The sequence below is a fragment of the Phalacrocorax carbo genome, chromosome 1, assembly GCF_963921805.1.
Source record: "Phalacrocorax carbo chromosome 1, bPhaCar2.1, whole genome shotgun sequence".
NCBI lineage: Eukaryota > Metazoa > Chordata > Aves > Suliformes > Phalacrocoracidae > Phalacrocorax > Phalacrocorax carbo.
In genome coordinates this window covers 90942078-90967900 of record NC_087513.1, presented here as the reverse complement: position 1 = coordinate 90967900, position 25823 = coordinate 90942078, and the positions used below count along the sequence as shown (strand labels likewise).

The window sequence follows — 25823 nt, the reverse complement described above, 5'->3', positions numbered from 1 at the left end:
ACTCTGGCTGAAGGTTTTCTGTTTGTTATCTTCTTGGGCATAAACTGGCTTCTCCTGTGCAACACAAAGTGCAGTAGCAAGGCTTTGGGCTTAGATAGCAATGAGAGGCAAATAAACACAGGACATAAAGATCAATGTTGCCCATGTGAACTATATGGTCATCTTGAATTTCATGCCTTCAGAGAGCTCTCTGCTTCCCTCACGTTCAGTGTTCAGCCCTACAAGGAGACCGGCATGCACTGAAGGAAAATACATGACTGAGCGGGGGTGTGAGATAATCTGTCTCTTTCAGTTTACGTCTCATCCTGATCTCTAGTAATTGAGCCCCAAAGCATGAAGTTTAACATCCTTTTCAATATTTTTGTTGTGAATAACAAGAATATCCAGATTTGTTCACATTATCCTCAGGAACACACAAACTGTTTGAGTCTTGCCAAGTTCTCATCTTTAAATAACTTTCCATGGCAATGAGTTCTACAGCTGTTTATAAACATATTATATGTATACCATTGCAATTACACAGAGCATGCAGGCACTCTTCTGTATTCTCTATCCCTTCTAAACTTCCCGGGCTATGGTAAATTCTCTAAGATTCAATGAGAATTTCTAGCACCCTCTAGGGAGAATCAGACTGACATATTTGACAAGCCTTCCCATCTCCTTTCATTTTATGCTGTGACATGAAACTTGGGTGCTGCAATCAATACTTATCTGCTTTGCTCTAGACTGGTTTTTATGCTGTGATTACCACTGTAATGACTAAGCTCCTTTTTGAGCCAAAGTGGGTTTCTTTGGACTGTCAGCTGGAATTTGGGAGAATCCAGACTATTCTCTTCTCTATCAAACAGCCTTGCTGGGCTGAGGCTGGGGAATTTGGATCAGGAATGAGATACCTGGCACTTCTACACAAGTTTCACACTCTGTAACTGCTCCAGGAAAACTGAATTTTTTGCTCCTCAAGTGGTTACGCACAACCAGTAAAAGCCTCGATTGTTTGACCTTGAGCTGAGCCCGTTAGGGATCAATATCGCTTTGTCTCCCTGCCACAATCTCTCAGGCTGCCATCACACACGGATACCAATCTCACGGCACTTGCCACAGTGCCCAAGAGCAAAGCCCTTGGGGAGGTTTCAACCACTGACACCTTGTGGAAAAGGAGCAGGAACATGAACAGGACTGTTTCTGTTAACCTGAGCGCAAGCTCCTCAGGACAGGAGCTGCCTTTTTCTTCTACGTTTGTCTGCCCATCCAGGACAACAGACTTGGGGCAGTGAGATCTCTGGTAACGCAAAGACCTTGCAACAATTGTCCATGTTCATATTGCTGCTAACCCAATTCACAAGAGGCCACTCTTTAGGGTTTCCATTGAGAGTGAGTTTATTGATAAGAATATGAACATACACGAATCTTTATTTTTCCCAGGAAGCTCTTTTTCAGTCAACCAGGCATTTAGTATGGCTCTGAATAAGATGGAGAGATGAGGAATGATAAATGTTAAAGCCTCTTGACTGTGATCTCAGCAGCTTATGGGTAGGGAGAAGTCGCATTAGCCTGAGTAAACATAAGTCAAAAAAGACGTGAAGTAAAACTAAGATGAGCTCAAAAGCAGGCATTGCTTACCATCTGTAAACTATCTTGCTGGATTCTTTTCTTGGCTGTGTTAGCTGTTATCTTGGTGCACGATACAGGGAAAACAGAGCATCCATCTCCTAACGTAACTAGCCATAGATGGGTAGGCTGCCTGTGGTAGCCCACACAGAATGTGTCAGCATGATAAATGATACATGGCCCTGTGCTGGGACCTTCTGCAGGCTGTGCTGCAACTACTGGAAATTTGATTGGACTGCATTCAGTAAGGAAAAAATAATCTATACCTTTGTGGGCTATGGATCATGTAGGTTATGGGTTAATATTAAGGAGAAGAAAACAATAGGATAACACCCACTCCTCATACAAAGTCATAGAGGGGAGAACCTGGGTTTCGTCCCCTTCAAGAGATGAGAGACTATAGCATATCCCCTAGTGAAATATTTCTAATGCTGACAAGTGCTAACTCATGTAGTCTGTGTAGGAAATCATCAATACTCATCCCCACTCTAACTGAACAAATCACAATTTCCTGACAAATCCAGTTCAGAGGGCTGCTATGGTTTTTCCCATGGCTTACCATCACAAACTGGGATGGTAAAAGTCATAGGGCATGGCAGGCTTAATAAGCCTGCAGCCATGTCCCGAATCATAGGAAAGGCATCAGACTATGAGAAGGAAGGTGCTGGCCTGTTGCTGGAAGCTGCAGGTCGGCAATCCCAGAAGAGACCTCTGCTGGCTAGAGGAGAAGAGCTAATGAAGCATTTTGCGCTTCCAGGTAATGCTCATTAAACTATCCACAACTAGTTAGACCAGGTTGCCAATATCCTACAGCATAATAGCCTCTTAGATAAGGAAGAAAAGGGTCTGTAAAGGAAGTGAAGAACAAGGACTTGCATCGTTCCAAGGAATGTCATTCCTGCTTTCATTAAAGCTGATCTGTATCGTCAGCTGAATTATTAAAGTAATTTTCCCCTTACCTGCCTTCCTCCCAGGTGTCAGTTCTACAGTCAACAACCACAGCCATATTTCAGCTGTGTCACAGGGTAAGGAGAGGGTTTTTTCCCATGGGTTGTTTCAAGGCTTGGGGACTTATACTTGATGTGAGAAAAATGCCTAGTTCAACTGCTCACTGAAGGACCAGCAAAGGAGGTGATATAGCATTTTATAAAGCAAATTTTAACTTCCCAGATAGGCAGATGAGTGGGCTATGATCATTCCTGAGGCCCAGCAGCATTTAAATGAGCTATCATATGCACGCCTGCCTTCTTTGCGTGAGTAGCAACACCGCTTTCTTTTTGCATTTGTATCTTCCACTTTGCAGCTGACAAGAAATAAATAATTTCTGTGGTCCTAACTCAGGTAATTAGCCAACAAACACTATTGACGAAGTCAATGAATGAAAGAAACAGCAGACAAATTCACTAATGAACTCCTTGAGGAGAGTGCACAAAGAAAAAGTAATTTGGCCCTCTTGCGCCCCAATGCTGGTTTAATTTCACAACCTGTCCATTCAAAACCTCCTACACAAGCTCAATAATACTCGTTCTTGCAGTTCTGCAGGAACAAGTTTATCTGTGAAAAAATCCAAGGAGAGAGATATATTTTAGAAACCTTAACAATGATCTAAAATAGCTCTTTGATGCATAGCAGATGTCTTCAAAACTAGCATAAATGGAGCCAAAATGCCTTATGGTTCTGGAAAAGGGAGATTCCAAGATAAGACATGTTTCTAGCTGCAGCAGCTCTGGAATAGATTTGAAATTTATATTGTCAACCTCAAGGAAAACATTTAAAAGAAGCCCTTCTGTCCTCCATTTTGGGACAAGTGCCTTATTGGGCTACGTGCTGTTCAAAGACCAGCATGTCTGCCTGAAAGCAGTTCCTCTGTACCCATAAAAGATAACAGATGGGTTGAGAGAGAGAACAACAAGCAGTGAGACATGGAGGTGACAGACTGGGGCCTGCCCTTCATCCCTGGCTCTAGTTGGTTAGGAAGGGGGTGCTTGGCAAGCTTCACTGTAGAGGGGAGGCCTGAGGATGGATTGGAAGGGGGTCAGCGAGATGGTGCTGCGGGATGCTAACAAGGCTACACCTCTGACACACATAGCATGGGAGAAAAAGTGTGAAGGGACACACTAGAAAACTGAACAACAGACCCAGGAAAACTGACCTTGGAATCAAAGCGGGGATGGGATTCCCCTGTCCTGTTGCTCATCAGAGAGGATAGCCAGAATGAAGATTTACTCTGAGGAGCCTTCTTAAAAGAGAGAAAAGAATTCTGTGCCTGATGCAATGGAGTAGGAAGTACAAATGGAAAAAACCACATAGCATGAGCATGCAAAGTGATGAGTCAGGACAAGAATCTTATTACTGTTCTGAACAATGCATCTCCTGTGTACCAGGCCTTAGTTTTCATGAAGATTCAAGATAGCGTCCTTGTAACACCCTTAGCTTGGGCAATGTTAGGCTGCGCTTACAGAATAGCTAGGGAGTGTCTCCTACTTGAATACAAGAAAGAGTTAGATGGAGGACTGAAAGGCGGATGCAGCAGTAAGATGGAAGATTTGATATGAAAAAAATCTTAAAAGCAGAAATGCCAGAGCTAGAAGATTCTCTATACATAATTAAAGGTGAAAAAAATAGGTTCTATTTCCCTATATATGCAAATGGCACAGTCATGCTTACTACTGAAAAGAGCAGAAGAGGAAAGTCAGGTAGTAACAATGATACCACAGAGGAATAGTGCTCCCCTCATCAGCTCTGCTCCTCCCACATCTTCCTGGCAGTCTTTCCCCATCTTCCTTCTTTTGGTATTGCAAGAAATGGGCCAGAAATACAAACTGCATATTTGGCTTCCATACACATGAAAGCTCAGGAGGACTTTGGTTTGGCTGAAGGGACAAGAGAGGAAATCTGAGTAACCCCAGTCTCAACCACAGGCCCCAAATCCAAGGGCTTCTGGATGCAGCCATTGGATTGAGCTCTGTTCCAAGGTGTCATTCTACCATTCTCTTGCCAACCACCTTTCTGCAATGCCCCCCTTTTCTGGCCGCTGAAATTCAGTAGATAGCTTGTCATGCAGAAAGCTTGTACTCTACCTACCTCAAACCCTCCTTAACCTTTTACACATATGAGAATATCATAGAATACTATTCATATGGAGCTAATCAATGCTTTCCCCATGCATTTTAAATGAAAGGATATCTGATGGCAAAAGAAATCAGGTAAAGAGTTGTTCTCTCCTCAAGGAACATGATACAGAGGAAGCGAAACCTACCTCTTGTTCCCATCCTACTGATAAATCTTTAGGGTGTGAAGGTTTCCTTGCAACTCAAGCTTCTAACCCCATGGAGGGAGTCTGACTACTGAAAGAATATTCTTCTTCCAAGCTTGCCATGTCCTCAAGTGTGCAAGGCACACTTCACAGAACAAAGCTGGTGAGTTCTTTATTCTGTCTCCACCCTGCTCTTCACTCATCTTGCAGATCAAATGCCTTCTTTACTCACCTCACAAGACACAGAAAGACTGTCTGCCAAAGTGGAGAGTAATATGAAATCATCTGTGCCACTGTTTGCCTCTGCCTTTTAAGGCAAATCAATGGGAAGCAAATTCCGTGGTTTTCAGAAAGAACCTCTTCTATATAATATCTAAACAGAAATTGTTTCCCCTCTCTCCGGCACCAGCAGTGTTTTGTCTCCACCACTGTGCTGTGCATTACCAGCAGTAGAGATTGGGACAATTAGATGAAGACCAAAGCTAGAATTACAGGTCCAATTCTGTAGAACATCTACTGAAGTAATTTCATTTGTTCCCTCAGACAACCTGGTTATCATGCCTCAAAATCACACTGCAAAACAAGCTTGCAGTGCATTTAAGATCCTTGCCACTTTTTTACAGCTGCCTGTATTGCTACTGAAATTTTCTATATATGTTGGAAGAGAAGGAATCTACTGTACAGTTCACAAATCACCAGCACAGTTGAGTCCAGTTGGGTCTCTTACCTGTTGGGGTGAGGTGCCTCCAGGTGATGACAGGCTCAGGACGCCCATTTGCCATGCAAACCAGGGTCACATTGCTGCCCTCATTCACGGTGATGTCCGAGGAGATATTGGAGATCTTTGGTGGAACTGTGAAAAAAAAAAAAGGAAGTTGGACCTCATTACCCGGACTTCTGGAGGGCAGCCTGTCTGACTCATTAGCCTACCTACCTATTAACCAGAGGATGCCTCAGACTCCGCTCACAGGCTGCACTCCTTGTTACTACCTGGTTTTCTGATATTCTATCAGAATAATATGTACCACTGCTTCAAGGATCTGCAGGTAGGAATGGCCTTTGCTGCAACTGCGATACTTTGTGTTTGGATGGGTTTGTGGGCCTTCATAAAATAACCTCTAAGAACTTGCCTGACTACCCCAAGGCTGCACGGAAGGAGTCAGCAGGCTCCAAACACTGTCCCAGCTTATTTTTACACTCCAAAACTGTCCAGTTTTACACTACACAACTGCAACTGTCCCAGATGCAGTTCTATGTCCTCCTGAGGGTGCCAGGCCTCAAGGCACTGACTAAGAGGGTATATTAGTTATTGCTACCTCCAACAGGCAGATAGAACCCACACTGCTAGCCAGGACCCTGTTCTGCTGCTCAGGTAACGAAGTGCTCACCAGGAATTGAAAAGGAGAGCTGTTAAGCTCATTCCTGCCACGACTGCTGTGTCAAGGTGAGAAGTGGGGATGCACACCAGGGCTAATGGGAATTTGCTGAGGGAAGGCACAATGGTGACAGTGGGAGGGCTTCTGCAACACCTTTCAGCCAAGAAGGATCACCCACGGGCTGCCCGCAATACATAGCTTCTGGCTGACTGCACCTCACATGGCACAGCACCAAAAGCATGGTGGGGTCTTTAAAGATTCACAAGACAAGTCATAGCTTGGTCACTCAGGATCCTTAAAGACATTCCAAGCTAACTAAGTTTGTGTCACGGGACCAAAGTGACCATGCTAGGACTTGAGCAGGTACTTCCAGGTGTGGAGCATACTGGTGTATTGGCCTTCAAGCAGACCAGGCCATCGCAGTCTCTCCTCTTTCACATCCATGTGTTGCTTCCACACTTCACAGCCTGGAGGTGGTGAGGGAGTTTGACTAAAAAGGAATCTTCTATTTTTTTAAATATATTTTCAGCTTCTGAATTTGTGTGTAGCGAGGAATGAAACAACATCATTTTCTGCTTTGCTTACCACAGAGTAAACAGACAGCAACCTCCCCTTCCCCCTCCTTGGCAGGAGTGGCTGATGGTCCTTTTGAGGCAAAGCTGCCTACGAGCTAGGTGGGGAAAAGGAAATGAAGCCTGAAGAGAGCGACTCACCACTTCCAGCTATGTTGCTGGATTCATAGGAATATTGTTTACAACCCACAGCTCATTAGCCCCTCTCTGTAGGCCCCAAACTCCTGGACAACACTTCAGCATCTATGACCATGGGATCCCCTTGGAGGAACAGGGGCTCCCAAGCAGGAACAGGACCTGTTGAACGAAATGAGGCAGACACGCCTTTGCCGACAGGCTCACTCACCTAGGCAAGGAGGGATATAAGCTAGACACGTTTGGGAAGGATTGCCATAATGTGGGAAGAAGTGACAGCATGGAGGGCAGTGAGGAAGCAGCTGAGTGCCAATACAACAGGGAAGACTTCTGAAAGGATGACAGCTGGGGGCCTGTCTCAAATGTATGTGCACCAATGCAAATATCATGGTGAAAATACAGGAGCAATTAGACGTTCACGCAGATTCACAGTGCTATAAACCCATTGGGATAACAGAGCCATGGTGGGACAGCCTTCGGGACTGTCAGTGCTGTGCAAGATGGATACAGGCTTTTCAGGAAAGACAGGCTGGAAAGGCAAGGAAATGAGGTGCGCTCTCTGCAAGGGAGCAGCTGGATTGCACCCAGCTCTGGGCAGTGAACTAGCTGGGAGCTTAAGCATAAGGATCAGAGGATATGACAGTGTCACCTCTGTTGGCTGGTGTCTGCTACCAATCATTTGATTAAGAAGAGGCGGTGGACAAAAACTGCTTTAGGCAGACAGAAGACGCCTCACAATCAGAGCCCCCAGTGAGGGACTTCAACCACCCTGATATTTACTGGATGGGTGAATGTGCTGGACTCAAGCAGTCTGGAAATGTGGGGGTCTAAGAGGTTTAGCAGGAGTTAGCAGTATGCCCTTGCAGCAAAGACCAAGTATCCTGGGTTGTATTAGCAAGAGTGTAGCTCCATAAGCAGAGGGAAGTGATTGTGTCCTTTCATATGGTGTTAGACAGCACCTGAAGCACTACATCAGTTTGGGGCTCCCCAGTACAAGAGGGCCATTGACATACTGAAGCAAGCCCACTGGAGGACTCCCAAGATGGTCAGAGGGCTATAGCACTTGACACACAAGGAGAACCGAAGAGAGCTGGGTCTGTTCAACCTGAAGAAGAGAAGGCTGAGGGGAGATCTTACTGCTGACTACAAATAGCTAGTGGGAAGGTACAGAGAAGGCAGAGGCAGGCTTTTCTCAGAGTGAACAGCAAAAAGCAGCAGACATGAGCTACAACATGGGGAAAATTCTGACTCAAAATGAGGAAAAAAGCTTTTACTTTGGGGAGGTCAAAGGCAGGAATGTGTTGCCCGGTGGGGTGGTGAAAACTCCATCCCTGGAGATATGCAAAACTCACCTGGGTGAGGCCCTCAACAACCAGTTCTAACTGGCACCAGAAAGGAAGGAGAAGGGACCTTGGAAGTTGGTTTGCTGCTCAAGAGCTAGTATTGATGGTTGATAGCTCTTGGTGAAGAAACCAAAGCAAGACCTTTTGGGAGAATGGTTGACTGCACCAGGGACCCCTTCCCTGGAGAGAAGGGATTTTGGAGTAGGGACACCTCCCTAGCAGCACGATACTGAGTAAAGCAAGCATAGCAGAAAATCAACCCCTTCCTCTCAAAGTAAAATCCCCTGACAAACACAAGCCCTGCTACATTTTACATTGGTGATTCACTGAAAGCCATCAGCAGTGTGTCTACACACATAGGAAGAAGTAGGAGGCAATAGAACAAACCAAAATAAACATTGTTGGAGAACGCTGATGTTGTTAAAAAATTTCATCCCACCATATCGAGGGGTACATGAGAGTTTCACTGACTGTAGTTCCATTTTGTGCCGCCTCCCCTTTTATCACGCACCCATTCTGTGCAGCAAATGCCTGGCAGTACAAAGCACCAATCACACAGTCATCTTGGGAAGTGAGAAAATACCTTTGCCAACCAATAATCTAAGACTGCATAAAGGGCAGCAAAAATTAAATACCCTAGCTGGGAAATTAAATACCCTGCCTCCTCCAAAAGAAGCTTGTGGGTTCGTGTTCCACAGCACACCAAAGCAGAGAGGCAGCTTGCAGCACCATGCTGAGATCTGGCACAGCACTGACTCGGCAGGACTCAAGCACTCTCTCCTTCTCCTTTCTGTCCAACCAGATACAGGGGATCCCCTGTCTCATGGCTCAGGACAGACTCACTCATCCAGCCAGCCAGCAGAGCTGCAGGCTGGGAAAGCCCACCAAGTTGTGGTGCAGAAATCCAACCTGTTGCTCTTATTAAAGGGAACAAAACAATTCTGGGGGCTGCCTCAGTCCTGTAGCAGCACAGCTACCTATAGTACATACTGTGTTTCAGGTCTGAGACCAATGCTCACTGGAAAGGACAGAGGGGCTTAGTCTGGGAGAGAAGAGAGGCTGCTATTTTTGCAAGAGTTGTCTCTTAGCTGCTCTGTCAGGGGACACAAGGACGGCGACTTTGGAGCATCCTCAGCGCAGCTTCTCTGGTGTGCTGACAAACATGGGTAAGCACATTTGGAGTAGAGTTGTAGAACCATTGGCTAGACCACATTTGGGGGGTCTTATCGTAACCTCAAGGGGTTAACATTTGCATTAGGAAAAAAGCGCCATGCTATAAGCCAAGAAGGACTAAGTTCAAACAGGACTAGCAGATGGAGCTGTAGGCCAGTCCAAGGTCCTAGCAGAATGGTGATACAGTCGAGGAGAGAGTAGTGAAAGCCACCACAGGGCACCAGCAGCAGAGATGCAGTTAGGACATGGGTACCCTGCCACTTTCCAAAGCTGTCAAGTCATTTTAGTTCACAGAGGATCAAGTAAACTCAGCAAATCTGACCATGCAGACCAAATGCCCAAGAGGAGGAAGATGTGTCCAGATGGTCGTATCTGGCTCACCTCATTTTCAGAAGAGGGAGAGAAGGGCATCCAAGGCTGAAATCCTGTTAGGAGTATAAAGGCTGGTCCTTTCAGCTGCCACCTTGGTCAGAGGGCAAGGAAAGGCTGAGAAGAGGGGGAATAGGGAAGGAAATAATTTCCCTGTGAATTTAAAACCTGGTTTGGTTTCACCTGCTTAGAATCCAAAGCCAGTTAGCATTAAAAATGACTGAATCTTAGTGGACAGTAATTTCACTCAGATAAAAAGTCAGAGACTTTTAATTTTCAGGGTGTCAAGTCAGCGTGTTAAAATGCCAAAACTGTCAGCACCAGCAACAGTTAGCATTGCCTCCTTGGCACTTGTCATTACTTTGCACGCACCTTTTAAGGACAGTCTTAAAATAAGAAGCTTTGACCTTATTATTTTTTCCCATGTGTGGGTTGTGTTGTGTTTTCACAGTTCCCAGACTGCTGGAAGAAGGATTGCTGAGAATAAAACCTCCTGGGACCAGAATCTCCTGGGTGCTGCAGCCTCCTTTTTGTGCAGCCATCTCTTGTTGACCCTCTACTGGAAAACCCTTTTGTGCCTGGCTTCTCTGAACCATCAGCACAGGCAAAAACACATTCTGCAGACCCACAGCACAGGAAGCACTAGAGTTAAACAGTGCTTTCAGGCATTTCATATTCAACCTAACAACTCATCCTTCTAGGGAAGACCAGGCTGCTGTTGGACCCTTCTGGCTCCAGAGACCATGGGAAAGCACTGCCACACTCTCTGGTACTGATGAAAAGATAAAATTGCCAGATTTTTTCCTCCCTTTCAGCATAAACATAGTATGGGGTATCCATTATCCCGTGACCAGGATCCCCCTGGATGGGGAAGGGGGAGCAGAGACTGATGTGAAAGGAAGTACAGTGTAGTACCCCACTGCTCCATCCCCAAGGAGGTAGGATGCCCTACCCACATGAGGGAAAGATTCTGGAGAGCTGGAAATGAGCCCCGAGAATAATGGCTTGAAACTCACATATTTGCTGCTTCTACATTTCACATTTACAGGAGGAGTCTGATGCCAGCTCAGCATTTAATCTTACATGCCACTGATGGTAAATAACAACCCCCCAAACTAACCAGCAGCCATTCTTCTTGAGAAGATCACATTGCAAGAGCGTGTGGCCTGCAAGGCTGGAGCAGGACAAGGGCAGAGATGCTATAGGGCACCCTGGGCTGGGAGAGCTGGGGATGGTACAGAGCAGGAGGGGTGCAAGGGCAGAGCTGGTGTGGAAATTCAAGACCCAGGCAAGGCACAGTGACAGACCTAGGTAGGACAGGCTCGTGCAGAACCTGCTTGCACCAAGCCTGTTCTAGTTAATTGCTGTCAATCCTTCACTTCCATGACAACTGCAACTCACATTAATTTAAATAATAAGAAAGACTGAGACATGAAAAATAGAGCATACTCCCCCAGCGCAATCACTGTTGCTCTTGAGATGAAAGCAAGTGATTTGTTTCCGCAAAACATTACTGTGTCTCAAAAACACCAGCTATAGCAGTTATTACAAACCAGGGCCCGCATATGGGAGGCAGCAAGGAAACCACAAACAAGAGAACACGCAAACATCTGCTGTTGTTATCCTCGCTTTTTATGGTGAAAACCCTTCAGAGCTCAAAACTCATCCTGAGATATTACCTGGGATCATGTCGGTGGACTGGATCAGCTTTATCATTCAAGGCTATGGAAGTAGGCAAGGGGTGGTGCTACACCCCTAATCTCCTAGTAAATGAGCCAGCCCAATGGTTAAGAGATGTGAGTTCACATCCAGGAGGCCAGCTCCTGAGTGCCTTTCTAGGAGTGCAATGGGGGATGGAACAAGAAAGCATCAAGGCCACTCTTGCTGTAGGGTAAAACTAGCAACCCTTCTAGAGGTCTTTTCATAACTTAGTTTGTGCTGGAACTGGCCATGCCACAGGTCACACAGTCCAAATACCTGCCTTTGATCACAGCATCTCGACACAGTACAGGCACAAAGTGGCAGGAACAGCAACCACTGCTTAGCATAAGTGGTGCTTATATGCAAGGGGTACTTGCAGGCACGGGGCGGTGGTTTCTGGCTCCTGCATCAGTTGCACTCTGCAGACCTCAGCACAGGAGGAGGATGGATTTGTGAGGCATGGGCAGGAAGCACAGGACTAGGAACTTGAACTAGGTATAGCAGGATGAAAAACACAAAGAGAGGGATGTGGAGATCTAGTTGGAAGATGGCTCTGAGCCCTGTAAGCACATTCACATGAAGTTCACACTCAGATGGTTTGACTGCTCCCTTTGGGCAAACAGAGCTTTGCTTAAGACCCTTAGATGCAGTCTTATACTGTGGGCAGCTGCTCCCCAATCTGAAATTACAAGACTGCTTAAAAGTCAGGTATTTTGTCAATAAGTCACAAAATACATTAAAAAAAATAGAGCTCTTATTCCCACTCTACAGAGCTAAGATACAGCAAAAGCTATTTAATCCTTCCAAGACACAGAAGCAAATAGTACTGAAAATAAGAAAGCCCATAAGCTCCATTTAAGCGCTCTGTCTGCTTGTCCCAAGAAGGGCACCTTGGATACAAATGAAGAAAGCTACCACAACCCCTTCCATATATCCTCATTAGTTAGTTGCTTCCTCCAGTCTAGTTACAGTCCTCTTTATTGGCAAGTAGGACCCCCATCTGTTGGAGAGAATTAAGACTCCCACCCACTAATCCACAGGAGCCCCTGGCTTTCAGGGCAAAAAGAAACCATCAGGACTTCTCTCCAAAGTCAAAGAAACTTTGCAGCCACCAAAGCCCTCTGCAGGTGCCTATCAATTAGCCTCGAGAGTTCTCATTTCCTTGTCCCCAGCTCCCAATTAACAGCACTTTGCAACAAACACAAAGATGCTAATAAGCCCCAAGACAGAGGTAGGGGGGATGCTGACCATCGTAGGGCCCTTGGATTCTTTAAAGCTGCCACCTTCCTCACCACAATTAGGGGTCCTTTCCTAGGGCAATTAATTGACAGCAAATTGGCCTCATTAGTCATTGTTTAGTTAAAGTGTTTAGTGGGGAGAGAGGGCCTGAAGAAGGGGCTGAGCTGCTAAACACAACTAAATGGTTTAATTTCCCTCTTATGTGTGCAGCAGGCTAATCACAGCTCTTTACAGCTGTAACAAGAAACAGCTTGCTGCTGCTTAGGTCTGCAAAGGGAGCAAGCTGAGGGCTGGAAAGTAAAATCCAGACACCCTTTGGGATGCGGCATGCTAATGTTTCTGAAGCACTTTGCGGATGAAATGCGACATGAGACCCAAGTTTGTTTTTTACAGTTTGATTCATGCCACGGCCTCAGCCAGAGGGAGACGAAGCTGTCACCAGGGTGGGAAGGCAGAGAGTGAAGTTGTTGAACTTCATTAAAGACAGCCGACTCTGAAACATCCTTCCGATCTTCTGCTCTGCTGAGCTTGTTTAACCCTGCCAGTGCCTCTCTTGGCATTAAGCCTTCTGGTGAAGTAGAGGCAAATGTTGAAGGCTTGGTTTTGTTCTTTAATGCCCTGGGAACCACAACCCTCTCAAAATACACTACAGTGTTTTTAAAGGGTGTAAAAATTGCTTCTTTCTATTGTCTGAAAGGAGGTGCCTTGCCACATCCATCCCTGGTGGCCTTTAGAGAAGAATCTATCCCAGCCAGAGCATGGAAACCACTTAAGAGATCCACAGATCCCCACCTATGTGTGCCCCCACTGTGCTCTGCCCCAGCATGGCAGACCTCCATCTAAGCATTGCTGCTGATGCCAAGAGAAGCCAGGCTGAAGAAGGCAGAGAGGCTGCTAGCTTGGGCCTTGCATCTTGGTGAGCTTCCTGCATCGTGCAGCTGAGCCTCACCCACTGAGATGCCATACAGGAAGGTATTTAAATCCAGATGGGGACTGCAAGTATTGCACTGACTGGGAGCAGAGCAGCAGACAGGATGCTGTAAATCAAAGCCATGTGGAAAGCCCTCCCAGTTTGCTGCGCTGTGTAGGGTGTCAGAGCTCACCACATTTGAGAGTAAGAGCTGACAAGCCAAACCATTTTGTCCAAAGGAAGGCTCTGCTTCATCCAATATACAGTTAAGTGTCTGGATTATTTTTCCACATGAAATTGCATGGGAAAGACTTCCAGTACATTGTTTCTTAGCAGAGAGAAGCATGGAGTGTAAACCTGTTGGACTGTCCCACCTGTGACCTGTTGGAAAAGTCAGCACAGAACTAGGCTCTTGTCTCCATGAAATTGTCAGGAGAGCAATTATTTCACTCCCTAACTGAGACAGAAACAGCAATAAAAAAAATAGTCTCAAGCCAACCTTGTTTTTCAGTGCATGGATGTGACGTTATGGGTCAGGGATAAAAGCAGTATCACTACTGCACCCAACCCAGCACCTCAGCTTTAAGCCCAGACCCCAGCCTTTTACCCTAAAGCAGTCCTGGCTCCAAGCCTGAGCCCCAGCCTTAGCCCAATGCTGATAGCACTTCACCCACAGCTGGCTTTTTGGTGTCCCCCCACCAAGCAGAAGGTCACGAACCTGTGTTTGTGGATCCTGATGCAGCTCAGGAGAGCAGGTTCTCAGTTGCACACTTAGAATGTAAATGAAAGCACAAAGCACAAGCCATATGCATGCCTGATATCACCTTATCACCAGATTTGGACCTCTGGATATGAAGTATTGGCCCCTTGATACAAAACTTCTTTTTCTTTTCTATTAACATATCAAATTTATGCCAGGACTGCAGTCATCCACTTATCTGTGGTTCACCTCTTTAAAGGACAGCTCTATGCATTTGCCACTCGTGTTGCTCCCGTTACTTCCGCTTGTAGACCTGACTGCAAGCACTTTGTGGCTAACCATCCTAGAGAGGCCTGCTGTGAAAACACAGCCTTCTTCACAGGACATGTGTAAACAACAGAAGTGCTTGCCATGCTAATCCCCAGGGATTAACCCTTGGAATGCCGCCTAATCCCAAACACTTTAAGGACTACAGATGTACACAGCTTTTTGGTCTTTGTTTCAAGTGTGTTTATATATTCCCCATGACGATTTTTTAAAATCTGGCAAGTATTTACTTATGGGACTGAAACAATACAAAACCTTTTCTTCTGCGGATATAATCAGCCATCCTGGAAGAGAAATTCTGTGAGAAAAGCTGTCCTTAGTGTCCAGGTCCTCCAAAGAGATCTCTGAGAATTTTGTGAAGAAAAACTTTTTCACAGAAACATTAAGCATGTGGGATGTACATGGTATGCAGCTGAGTTCTAATATGCAGCTTTTCTAAGGCTTGATTCAGAGCCCAGGCAGCTCTTCCTTTGATGTTAATAGCCTTTGGACAAATTCTTATACAGCAAGAATGGGTGATGGCTTCAAGGAAGTGTTGCAGCCAGAACAGGGATGCTTTATTAACCAATTGAGAGGAAAAAAAAGCAAAATTATGTTTTTTTTAACTGAGTCCCAGCAGTACTTGGCTCCTGCCTGTTAACCGCCTCTTTGGGAAGCAGACTAGGGAGCAGAGGCCAGGTATGGGAAGAAAGCACAGAGAAAAGCCTATGTCATGCCAGGGCAAGAGACACAGGTTCAGAGAGGGTTTCTATGCATTAGGAAGATGACTGGGATTTTTCTGGTTAGGCAAGCAGGGGAGGAAGTTAATTTCAGCTAACACCCCACTCTGGATGAAGATGAGGTTGTCTGTCATAGCTTTACATGCAGGAGAAACAGAGCCAAAGTTTTTGTTCGTTTGTTTTCAGATCTTACGCTGTTGCTTATGTTCAGCTCATTAGGGACAGACAGTACACCCAAGAGAACTGCCTTCATGAACCACCTGATGGGTATCCACACACAGGCTGGAAAGAAAAGACAGCTCTCTCCAAACCCTGTTCTCAGATTCCTTTGGCCGCCCATGGTTTATCCCACAGCCTCTGCAATAAGCCACAGGGCGGCGAATACAATGCTCTAAGTGTCTTGTGCATACCACATACCCAAGGATCTGGCTCAGTTTCAACTGAGACAGACAGCTTCTCAGTGACAAGCCTCTCACTCAAATCAAATGTATGTGATACACGTAAACCATCTTTTATTAGCAGGCTTTACTTCCTTACGCACTGAAATGAGCAAAATGGAGTGGGACAGCTTGCTGTAACCACCTTTCAAGACTGCTTTCAGGCTTCTAGGTGAGCAGAAAGCTAGCGTAGCATTTTGGAACTGCTGGTTTTGCTTCCAGTCAAAAGTATAAAGAATAAAGCTAATAATCCTATACTCAGACCATTACATGCTTTGGATAAAATTAACTCTCATGTTCAGTGCACAGATCTGGAGAAGAGTCCCACCAGTGGGGAGTGAGCGAGTGACTGTGTGGTGCTTGGTTGCTGACTGGGGCTAAACCATGACAGGACTGTACACCGTCCTTGATCTGTAAGTCTCTAACTCATGGCCTAGGACAGCTGCCTGGTGAGAAAACACAACTGTTTCCCCAGCAAAAGGATTCACTTTGTCCAATTCTGCAAGTGATGGACAATCTATAACACAAGCCACCGTAGATGCTTCACCGAGTAGTCAGATCAGCAATCGGAAGTCTTAGCAGACAGCAGCTGCCTCTTCTGATGCCGAAAGCCCCACCAAAAACAAAGCAAAAATGAACCTGAAACAAACCCTCACCTCCAAAAAAATCGCAAATTTTAAGAGTGAAAAAGACTGAAAGTGCGACTCCACAGTTTTTCAGCTTGGGCTGCTCAGCACATTCCTGCATTGCCACTATTGCTGGATCCACAGATGGTGGCCTTCCCCAGCACACACAGTTATGAAATGCCAGCTGTGAGACCTTCAATTGTTAGCTATTGTTGAGCTTGGTCATAGCTGCAGCAGCGTATTTTCTAAAGGCCAGGGTGTTATCATCAGCCATCAATGGAGGGAAAGCCAAAAAGTTCAAGGCAAAGAATCCCTTTTGTCAGAAATGTTCATCTACACAAGTCTGATCCAGCAGAAAAGAGGAAAAAACAAATACAGTACTCCCCAAGTAAAGGCATCTTCAAACAAAGTAAGCAGCTGGCCAGAGCTGAGATGCAATTGTGGTGATCTCCTTCCCACAAACCAACCAAGAGCCAAGGTTTCTTGGGGAGGAGAGTTTCTGCTGTCCGAGGTTCCCTGCCAAAGGAGAGTGCTCTCTTTTGGTTCAGCCACATACAGCAGCACCCCCATGCCTTGGAAGTTTCACACTGTTTCCTTTCCCAAGCTTTGCCGTGTGGTAAAGATGTGCTGTATACGTGCGGACAACCGCAAGGGAGGGGAGGGATGAATTCCAAGAGCTTTGCTCTGTAAAAACATTACCAGAGCCATTTCAATTAAAGGAGAATCTCTCCCAGACTGCCAGGCATGAGGCTTATTCCTTGTAGCCTGCAGCTTTATCAAGACATATAAAAAAAGTGGCTGCCCCTCTTTCCCCAGTGGGTTTCAAGTCTGCCCTCCTCAAAATTGACAGAATTTTTTTGCTGGTCTCTCAGTGTTAGCAAACTGAGGTAATTATCACATTATATGCTAGGACTGCAGAGAAATGCAGGGGACAAGAGCCTTGGGTACTCAATTTCCACTGGAGCTGAGCAGGATTACCCACCCAAATTGTTCTGAGAGGCCGGGAGGAGGCTGGCTGTCAGAGGGTTAGCTATAAATACAGGTGCCTACAGGAAAGAAGCAGCAAAATTTTGTAAGAAATTTTGGAATAGCAAGTATCAATCTGAAGAAATAGGTAGACATTGTCCTTTCAGAAGGATGAGGTTACACCCAGAAAAGGTGGCCAGGACCTTTATGCTGAGTGGGACAACAGCTTTACAGACAACTTCAGTCTAAGGCTTTGAAGCAAATACTTCCCACCCCAGAAATCCAGTGCTACTGGCTGAAGAGCAGGAATGAGGTGATCTCCCTGGTGATCAACAAACACCACTAATAAAAATAAACCGCAAATACTTCCACCACAGCAGGCGATCAAAAACTAAGACCAATGGAAAATATAAGCCATGCCTCTCTGCTGTAACAGCACATTCACATCTGAGCACCAGTAATATCACAATTAGCAGGGTAAGCAACACTACCAAAAAACGAAGGAAGGAATGACTTTTTGAAGGACCTGGTAGGTCCGGTACTCCAGGTACAGTGATTGTTCTGCTACACACTTGTGCTATAACCTTGAGTAAGTCACTCCACCTTTCTAAGGCTGAGTTCCCCTTCTCACTCTTAGGGGACTACTGTGTGCAAGTTGTATGGCATTCCCAGTGACTGGTACCTGTCTAGTGTCATGAGAGGCACGGTGCCTTACCATCTACAGCTCCAGGTGGTGAGCAGGGGGAGCTGGGGAGGAATACCTGCAAAGCCTCAGTCTGTTAAAGGGAGTTCCTTATGAGGAATTTTTGTGCTGCAAAAATCCTTGGCACAGCAAACTTAAGCAGACCTATCCACAGGCTGAAAAAACAGGCCTGATTCTTCACTACTGGCATAAAGATAAAATACTCTTTTACATGAAAGGGAATGAAAAGGAGGAGAGAATCAGCCCTGTGGTTCATAAACGCAAGGGAAAAAGCAGGACCTACTAAACATTGTGCAAACTGAAAAAGGAATAGAAGCCTAATCAATATAGTTAGGGGTACTGATGGATGATAGGGATACACTCCTACACTTTCCATTCTGATGGTCATGATATACTGGAGTCTGCAAAAAATATTTCCTTAAAGTACAAAGAGTGATAAAAAAATACAGAAACTTTACATCAGAACGCAATGATGAAAACTCTGCCAAAGCCCGAGGAAAAGCAGAGATATAACCAAGATGGCATCACGCCATGGATCAACCTGCCACTGGATCGGGCGCAGACACTCATGACAAATAGGCACAAGGGATGCAGCGCAAATACAGTGTGACACTATATCCTGGGCATACGCTTGATGTATGGAGGATTAAATGCCACACACACACTGTCCTGGGTAGATTGTATCTAGTGCTGACAGATACCTGAGGGATCTGTCTCTTTCTTTATATACTTTGGCAATTGCCATGCCAACAAAGGATTATGGGACGGGGGGGGGCGAGAAGGAGATCATTTGCTACTCTGTTTAACAGAGACTTTATCCTCTGGGGGGATTTTGTCAAGATGTTGGATTTCTTCTTAAATGATATTTCTACCTGCCTATACACATTTGGGGTTGATGGGCTTTTCTCTTTTCCTCTGTCCCTGTGACACAACAGCTTGCTCTTCTGGGGTCCCAAACGAGCCTTAAAACAAATGTGGCTTCTGTAGGTCCGTTTGAAGACTGTTGCCCTCAACCCCCACCCCCCCCACGCATGCTGCAAAGGCAAGAAAATAGCCAGCGTGCTGTAAACACCAATTCCTCTCCCTTTCTGGTGAGCCCTCTGATTGACAGCTTCGTTTGTCAAGTGAGACAGAGTGTCTTGAGTGTGAGATAGCTAACTATCACCTGGGGAGACTATTAGAGGGAGAAGGAGGGAGAGAGGGAGAGCCAGACCGACAGATGGAAAGAGAAAGACGGACAGACAGAAAGAAAGGAGAGCTGAGGAGGGGGAAGGAGCAAAGGAGAGACAGAAGAGTGTAGATGAGAGAAAGACAGTAGCAGTTGATGAATTAAGTTGTCAACTTTGGCATCACCTGTGTACCTTGTCATGCCAATAAATTCATTGAAGCTGAAGCTGCACTGTGAGTCAAGAGTGAGAGAGTGCTGATGGAAGGAAGAAATAACAGCCCATTTAAAGACTCAGAGCAATTTATTAGTTACCTCAGGAGCGAAGTAGTGACAACGGGGAAGGAGAGATGCGTCCCCATCACGCTGGGCAGGAAAGCTCATTTTGGATTTAAGCTGTCCACCCAGTCATGCTGCAGAATGTAAAGAGATTGACAAGAGACCTGGTTCGAGAAGGAGAAATGCAGCGGAGAGGCTCGCTGGGGTCCAAGGGGAACAGGGCAGGCACATGCCTTTCCGTAGTGCTGTGTGCCTCAGGTCATCCGTTGATGTGTTGAGAGAAGATGCTGAGAACAAGTAGTCAAATGCCCCCAGTGTGAGAGGAGGCAAAGGGCACTAAGCACGGTCAGCATCACAGGGCCGAGGGAACATGAAGAAAAGCAGAGATGGAAACCACAGCTCTGGCACAAAGAGGTGCTGTGATGGAAAACTGGGAGGGAGATAAAGCCCTCTGTTGACTCTGAAGTTGGAAGCTGAGCACAGCACTGAGATGCAAACGGCTTTGGCTAGCTGTACCAGGGAAACACTGCTTTCCTGCAGATCTAAGGAGATTGTCAGTTAACTTAGTTAAGGATCCTGCACATTTCTTACAAGAGGATCTCACAGGCTCCTGCCATCCCCCAGAACTCCAGTGGAGTTCATTGGACATGACTGAGGAACAGAAAAACTAAAGGTGTGATGCCCTCACCTGTTGTCCAGGCAGCAGAACACAGAGCCCAGAACCTCCCAGACAAGGGGTAAGTATATGCTTTCTCTCTCTTACTATTTGAACTTCCAAAACTGAGCAGCGTCTGCTCCAACTGTTTGAGAAATGCATCTATCTCTTCACTCCTTTCCCTCCTTTCCCCCAACTCACCATTCCCCACATAGGAGCTCGTACAACCCCTGTTCTCAGGAAAGATCATCAGCTCCTGCCAAAAACTCTCCTATCAGCCACGGAGCCTAGGAGTTGCAGAGGTTGATTCCAAAGCAGTCCGAGACCTCCTGCGACCTCATTTGTAGCCATCCAAAGATGTTTACAATTTATGTGATGAGCTGTATGCACTGACCCTTCCTTAAAATGAGCTATTGTCAACAAACCACCAGACATCACACCAAGAAAAAGGAGGACACCACCTGCTCCAAGATTCATTCCCCTCATGGCCTCTGCTGCTGCATGCTCCACTGATGCCCCAGGCTTGGACAGAGGGGAGGCAAGGAAGAAGGAAGGAAAAAACCCAGATTCCTCCCTTGGGCAGGAGTACCAGTGGTATTTCCTTTGAACAGGCAGAAATTCTGACTCAGCCACACAAGTGGAGAAGATACTTTTTTCAGCTTGAGTGAAACACTGAAGAAGTCTTCAGTGTCCAGGGTGTTTAGAGAGTTTGGGCAGAAGTGTGTGTACAACTCCATGCAGCGAAATAAAACGTACGGCATAAAACTATTTTATGTCGCTATCTGTTGGTGTGTATATACATATAAAATACGTACATACTTAGAATGTGCATATTAATATATGCACATATACACATACTGCCATTTGTTCCTGAAAATCCCAGCCTCTTCAAGAGCTCTCATTTGGCTGTTGGTTTGTAAGCTGCCAAACAGCTACCACAAAGCTGTCCTGACTGGGGTCCCCTGAGCTGTGTGGTGTAGCTCTGTTGGCTGCCTTCAATTTGATATCAAATGAGAACAGGGATCTCACTGAGCCGAGCTCCATTCTGATCTGACTGGTCCCCAAATCAGATCAGCTGTAGTGCCCTCAGGCTGTGGCACTGTATTAAAGTTGAGGGCAGCTTTAATATGCTTCACTGTTTGCACAGTGGAAGCTGTGCTTGGCCTACTGGGAAATTACTGGTATGTCCCTCATTCGAGTAAAGTGGACGTTTCTTTTCCGGGAGTTGTGATCTTTGAGTTCGTGTAACTTAGTTTAAATGATCTAAACTGCTGGCTTCCAACCTTTTTCATTCTGAGGGCACCTTGCAATTTCCCAGGAAAGGTACACACACCATATAGTGAATGTAACTCTTCTGACAATAGGCTTGGTTTTCTTGAGGCCTTGAAACTGAAACAGCCTATTCTGTTCCATCAGACACCTGATATTTCAGTTTCTTTTTCTCTGTCCTGATGGTACCTGTCAGGCCATCTCTTCTGCTCTTCAGGTTTCCCCACAAAGGTGAGTGGGGTTTTTTTGGTTGCTTGTTTTTGCCTGGGTTTTTTAAGTGGGGAGGGGTTGGGAGAAGGAGAAAGCCAGAGTTAGGTTCCTGCTAGGATGCTGATGGCAGCGGAGAGAATGAGCAACTAGAAGGGTGGCTTGAGGAGCAAGGCTGCCTACAGAACAAAGTTGGCCCTGAGATGAGCTAAGAGAAGCCGTAAGAATTGATGGCCCTGTCCTCTGTCACACTCAGAGATCCTAAGCTACACAGTGCAGCACTATCTTAGCTGAGGGACATAGAGACCTTTGAGCAGGTCCATTTACCTAGAGAAAAGGCTGGAAAATGAGAAATTCCCAGGAATCCGTACTTGCCAATACATATCAGAGTTGTACACACAGATTTGACAGACAAAAGACAGGAATAAGGAATATTTGATGATGAAACAGGTAGTGACAGCTGCAGAAAATACTGGGGGTTGGCAGAAGGGGAAAAGGCAAGGGGAAGGCAAAACCGAATAGGTGTCTGAGAAGTACTTGTGTAACTCATATTGAAAGGATCCTCTTGAAAAACACAGTAATAGGGGCATAGGTGAGGATGGCCACAGAAGAGGCACAAGCCTGCAAAAGTGTGCCCACATACACTGCCTCACTGCCAGCAGCCTTTGGAGCTCAGATGTCCCTGTGGCAGTCTGACAGATTTTCAATTACTACAGGGCAGAAAAGAAAAAGCCTCATAGTTCTTAGTCGCCTTCTGTCAGGGGTATCGAGTTGATTATCGGCCCTTTAGCAAGCGGACTAGAAACATGAAGCCACAAGCATGGGAGTCTTTTGCCACGTATATGAGCTTGTGGTACGCTTAAGCATCCCTGTCTCCTTGAAAGGTTACTGGGCATGTCCTGCCGCACAAGAAGTCGCTTCTAACCACACGCACGCCCTAATGGGCATCATTGCTCCTGAAGGTGCCCCACTGACTCTTTGCAGTGCCTAGCACTAGCGCCCTCCCACAAAGTAAAGCCATTGGGTGCACACATAAATCCCTGAATGCCAGGATCCTAGAGTGGGTGCAACAGCATCTACACCATTAATAGTGTCCTGGCACCTGAGCATTGGCCCTGGTGGCAGTGCTCATGGATGTAAGAGGGCTGTGTCACTTGCTAGCCCAGCAGGGCTTTGGGTAGTGTCAAGTTGGGAAGCAAGCAGGAAAATTTCAGTTCAGACAGCCTCTCTGCCCAGCTGAGGAGGTACATGTATATGGAAGGCACACCCATTAGCCCACCAGGCTGAGGACCATGCCCAGAGAGTCTCTCAGGGAATGCAGGACCCTCTGTCACACATTCATGAGAAGGGTTGGTGTCATGATCTCAGTGTCACAGGAAAGAAACACAAAGCACCTTAGAGGTGATGCCACTTGCTCAAGGGAACAGAGGAGACCACAGCTGAGGCAGGTGGCTGTGAGGCCCGTTGGTGGGACATGGGTTGGGGGTGAGGAGGGTTAACTTCTTGCTCTGCCGTGAGCATTGCGTGGCTCTGAGCCACTTGTTCCACCCCTCTGTACCCTCCTTTTTCCACCCTCTCCCACCCCTTCTCTTTTCCAGGTCTTTTGACCAAGGCCTGACCCAGCTTTGTGTGTATGTGCATACACACCAGTAGCCTTGGTCTCAGTGGAGCCTTTTGGCTATTGTCACAATACAAATGCAACAGCCCAGAACTGCAGACTCACCACCCTGCAGTTTGACCAGGTTGTGCTTTTGCAAAGACCAGTCCTATAGTCTAGGCCTATTTTTAGAAAATCTGATGTGTACACATGATACCTTGCAGAGGAAACAGTATTAGCCAGAAAAATTTCCTTCCTCAAAAAGGCATTTAAAACCAACCATGACCAACTTGCTCTCCTGGAACTGCTGAGGAGCTCAGGACACCTCAAAGGTGGCTTGCCTTTGCCTGTGTCTAGCCAAGGAACAGATAAAAGTATTGTAAAGCGGTGATGGGATCATGCTAGAGGCTACAGAAAGGAAGGACGACTTCTATTTGGAAAGACCATTCAATAGCAGGTATGCTGATTAATAAATAAATGAAAAGAGGTGACATTCATGACGACATTTAAATGACTGAAGTGCCAAGTGCTTCTTAAAATACCACATGGTCTGGAAGGAGGCAAACAAAGAAAGAAGGCTTGGACAAGCAGTGAGTAATGGTGACCCAATCAATTTAACTATTGATAAAACACAGGTGAGGAAATGCGCAGGAGAAAAATCTCTGCAAATCATCACCTAATGGATTAAATGCATCTGAGTGTGAGATGGAAATTAACTGATCAGTTCACTCAACAGCTGCTAATTATATGTGACAAGGCACACAGAACTCCAAAGTATATGGAGCTCAGAAGAAAGCAGTGCTGGTAGAAATATTTGAAGGCTGCTTCATGCCACTATGGGGTAGGACATTTACCCCAGTGAGAGAATGTCACTGTCACTGATTAAAATTTAACTCTGCAAATATTGGAAGTCTGTATTTCAAAAGCAGGGAAAGGGGAATTCTTTCCCACTGCTTTGTAACAATTTGCAACATTAGGTATAAATATATGGTATCAAAATTAATGTGCCAATCTAAACAAAATTAAACGTAATGGTACATTCAAAATGAAACCTTTTTGCCTCATTGCAGTTAAACGTTTTGACATTAGTGAAATGAAACTAGAAAGTTAAAATGATGTGTTGTGACACTCGTCTGTCAAAAAAATTTGTTGCATCACCACTCTCCTGCAAAACGCTTCGATGCCGACAAAACTGATCTTCCAATGGGAAGCTATCTCACATTTTCTGATCACTACTTTCACAATTTTATTTTGAATAATCATTCTCAGTAATATATTCCTGACCACCTCCATTTTGGCTTGCTCTATTTAGGAAATGGTCATAGGAATATTGACTAGGTCTTCTCTCCCCTTGGGCCTTCTCTTCTCGTATATTGATCCCTTGGGACTCCTTCAAAGTCCTGGAGAGTCAGCAGATTGTATGAAATATAAAAATAAATAAATAAACAGTAACGACAAATTAATTGATCACCAGGGAAAGACTAGTACCAAAGTATGATTTCTTCCCCCCCCCCGCCCCGAACAAGATCGGAACAAGAACCTTGGTGGTGCAATTCTCACCCTGCACTGTAGTACTGAGTTTGGAATCCACTTTTGGAGCAAAGATAAGTGCTAAGCACATAATTAACTTACTGCTTATACCAGTGATTAAATTATTAATTCAAAGGGGAAAACCAGTGTGGCTTATAAACCAGATGAAACATCCAAATCAGGTATCTCAGGCCTGACATTACAAGACAAGCAATGTCAATTCTGTAGATGACGAGACGTGAGCCAGGGCAGTCTTCCAGATTCATCATGCTAACAATATTTATTATCTATTCTCAAACCCCAACTCTATAACTTGTGAGGGTCCAGTATGTTCTCTGCATGGCTTATGATGCTATTTTTAGACTGTTTTTAAAATTCATGGTTGAAGGGAATTCAGAGGATGCAATGTTTAATACAGTGCTTCATGAACTCCTGCTAGCAAATTTAATTCAATCTGTCTTGGGTTAGGAGCACTGTCACGGATTGGCAATTGCCTGAAGAACCATAAACAAGGGATAATGACAAGGGGCATGTAAGAGCAAAGTTGTAAGCAGGTGTGTAAGTGAGGTGCCTTAGGAATCCATGTGAAGTCTGCTTTCATTTAACATCTTCATTAATGAGCCTGAAGAAGTAGCTTACTAATGAAAGTGGTGGATGATGCTCACCTGGGAGGAGCTGGAAACATCCATCAGAACAGATAAACATAAAGGGGTACGCAAGGATTAGGCATAGGGGCAGAAAGAAAAGAATGGAACAAGTTAATTAGCTCTGTTGGATAAAAAAGCCAGCTCGTGGTTAGGCAAGATCATGGCGGGTGAAGAGACCCGCACATCTTTTCAGACAGAATGGGTGTGCAACTTTGTATCAGATTTCTCAAAGCACTGAAGAATGTAAAACTGTGGGTTGTCTAAACTCAAGACAAGAGTAAATGGTAAAGCTGCCTGGCATCCTAATAACTAGA

General features: G+C 45.6%; 1 protein-coding gene across 6 annotated transcripts in view; it reads right to left on the bottom strand.

Moving 5' to 3' along the window:
- Positions 1 to 25823, bottom strand: part of LSAMP (limbic system associated membrane protein) — a 1028083-nt gene that overhangs the window by 115158 nt on the left and 887102 nt on the right. For all 6 annotated transcript variants that reach the window (XM_064466267.1, XM_064466276.1, XM_064466286.1 and 3 more), the window contains one exon: positions 5592 to 5717. In XM_064466267.1, the coding sequence (XP_064322337.1) occupies positions 5592 to 5717 (126 nt within the window). The remainder of the gene's footprint in view (positions 1 to 5591; positions 5718 to 25823) is intronic.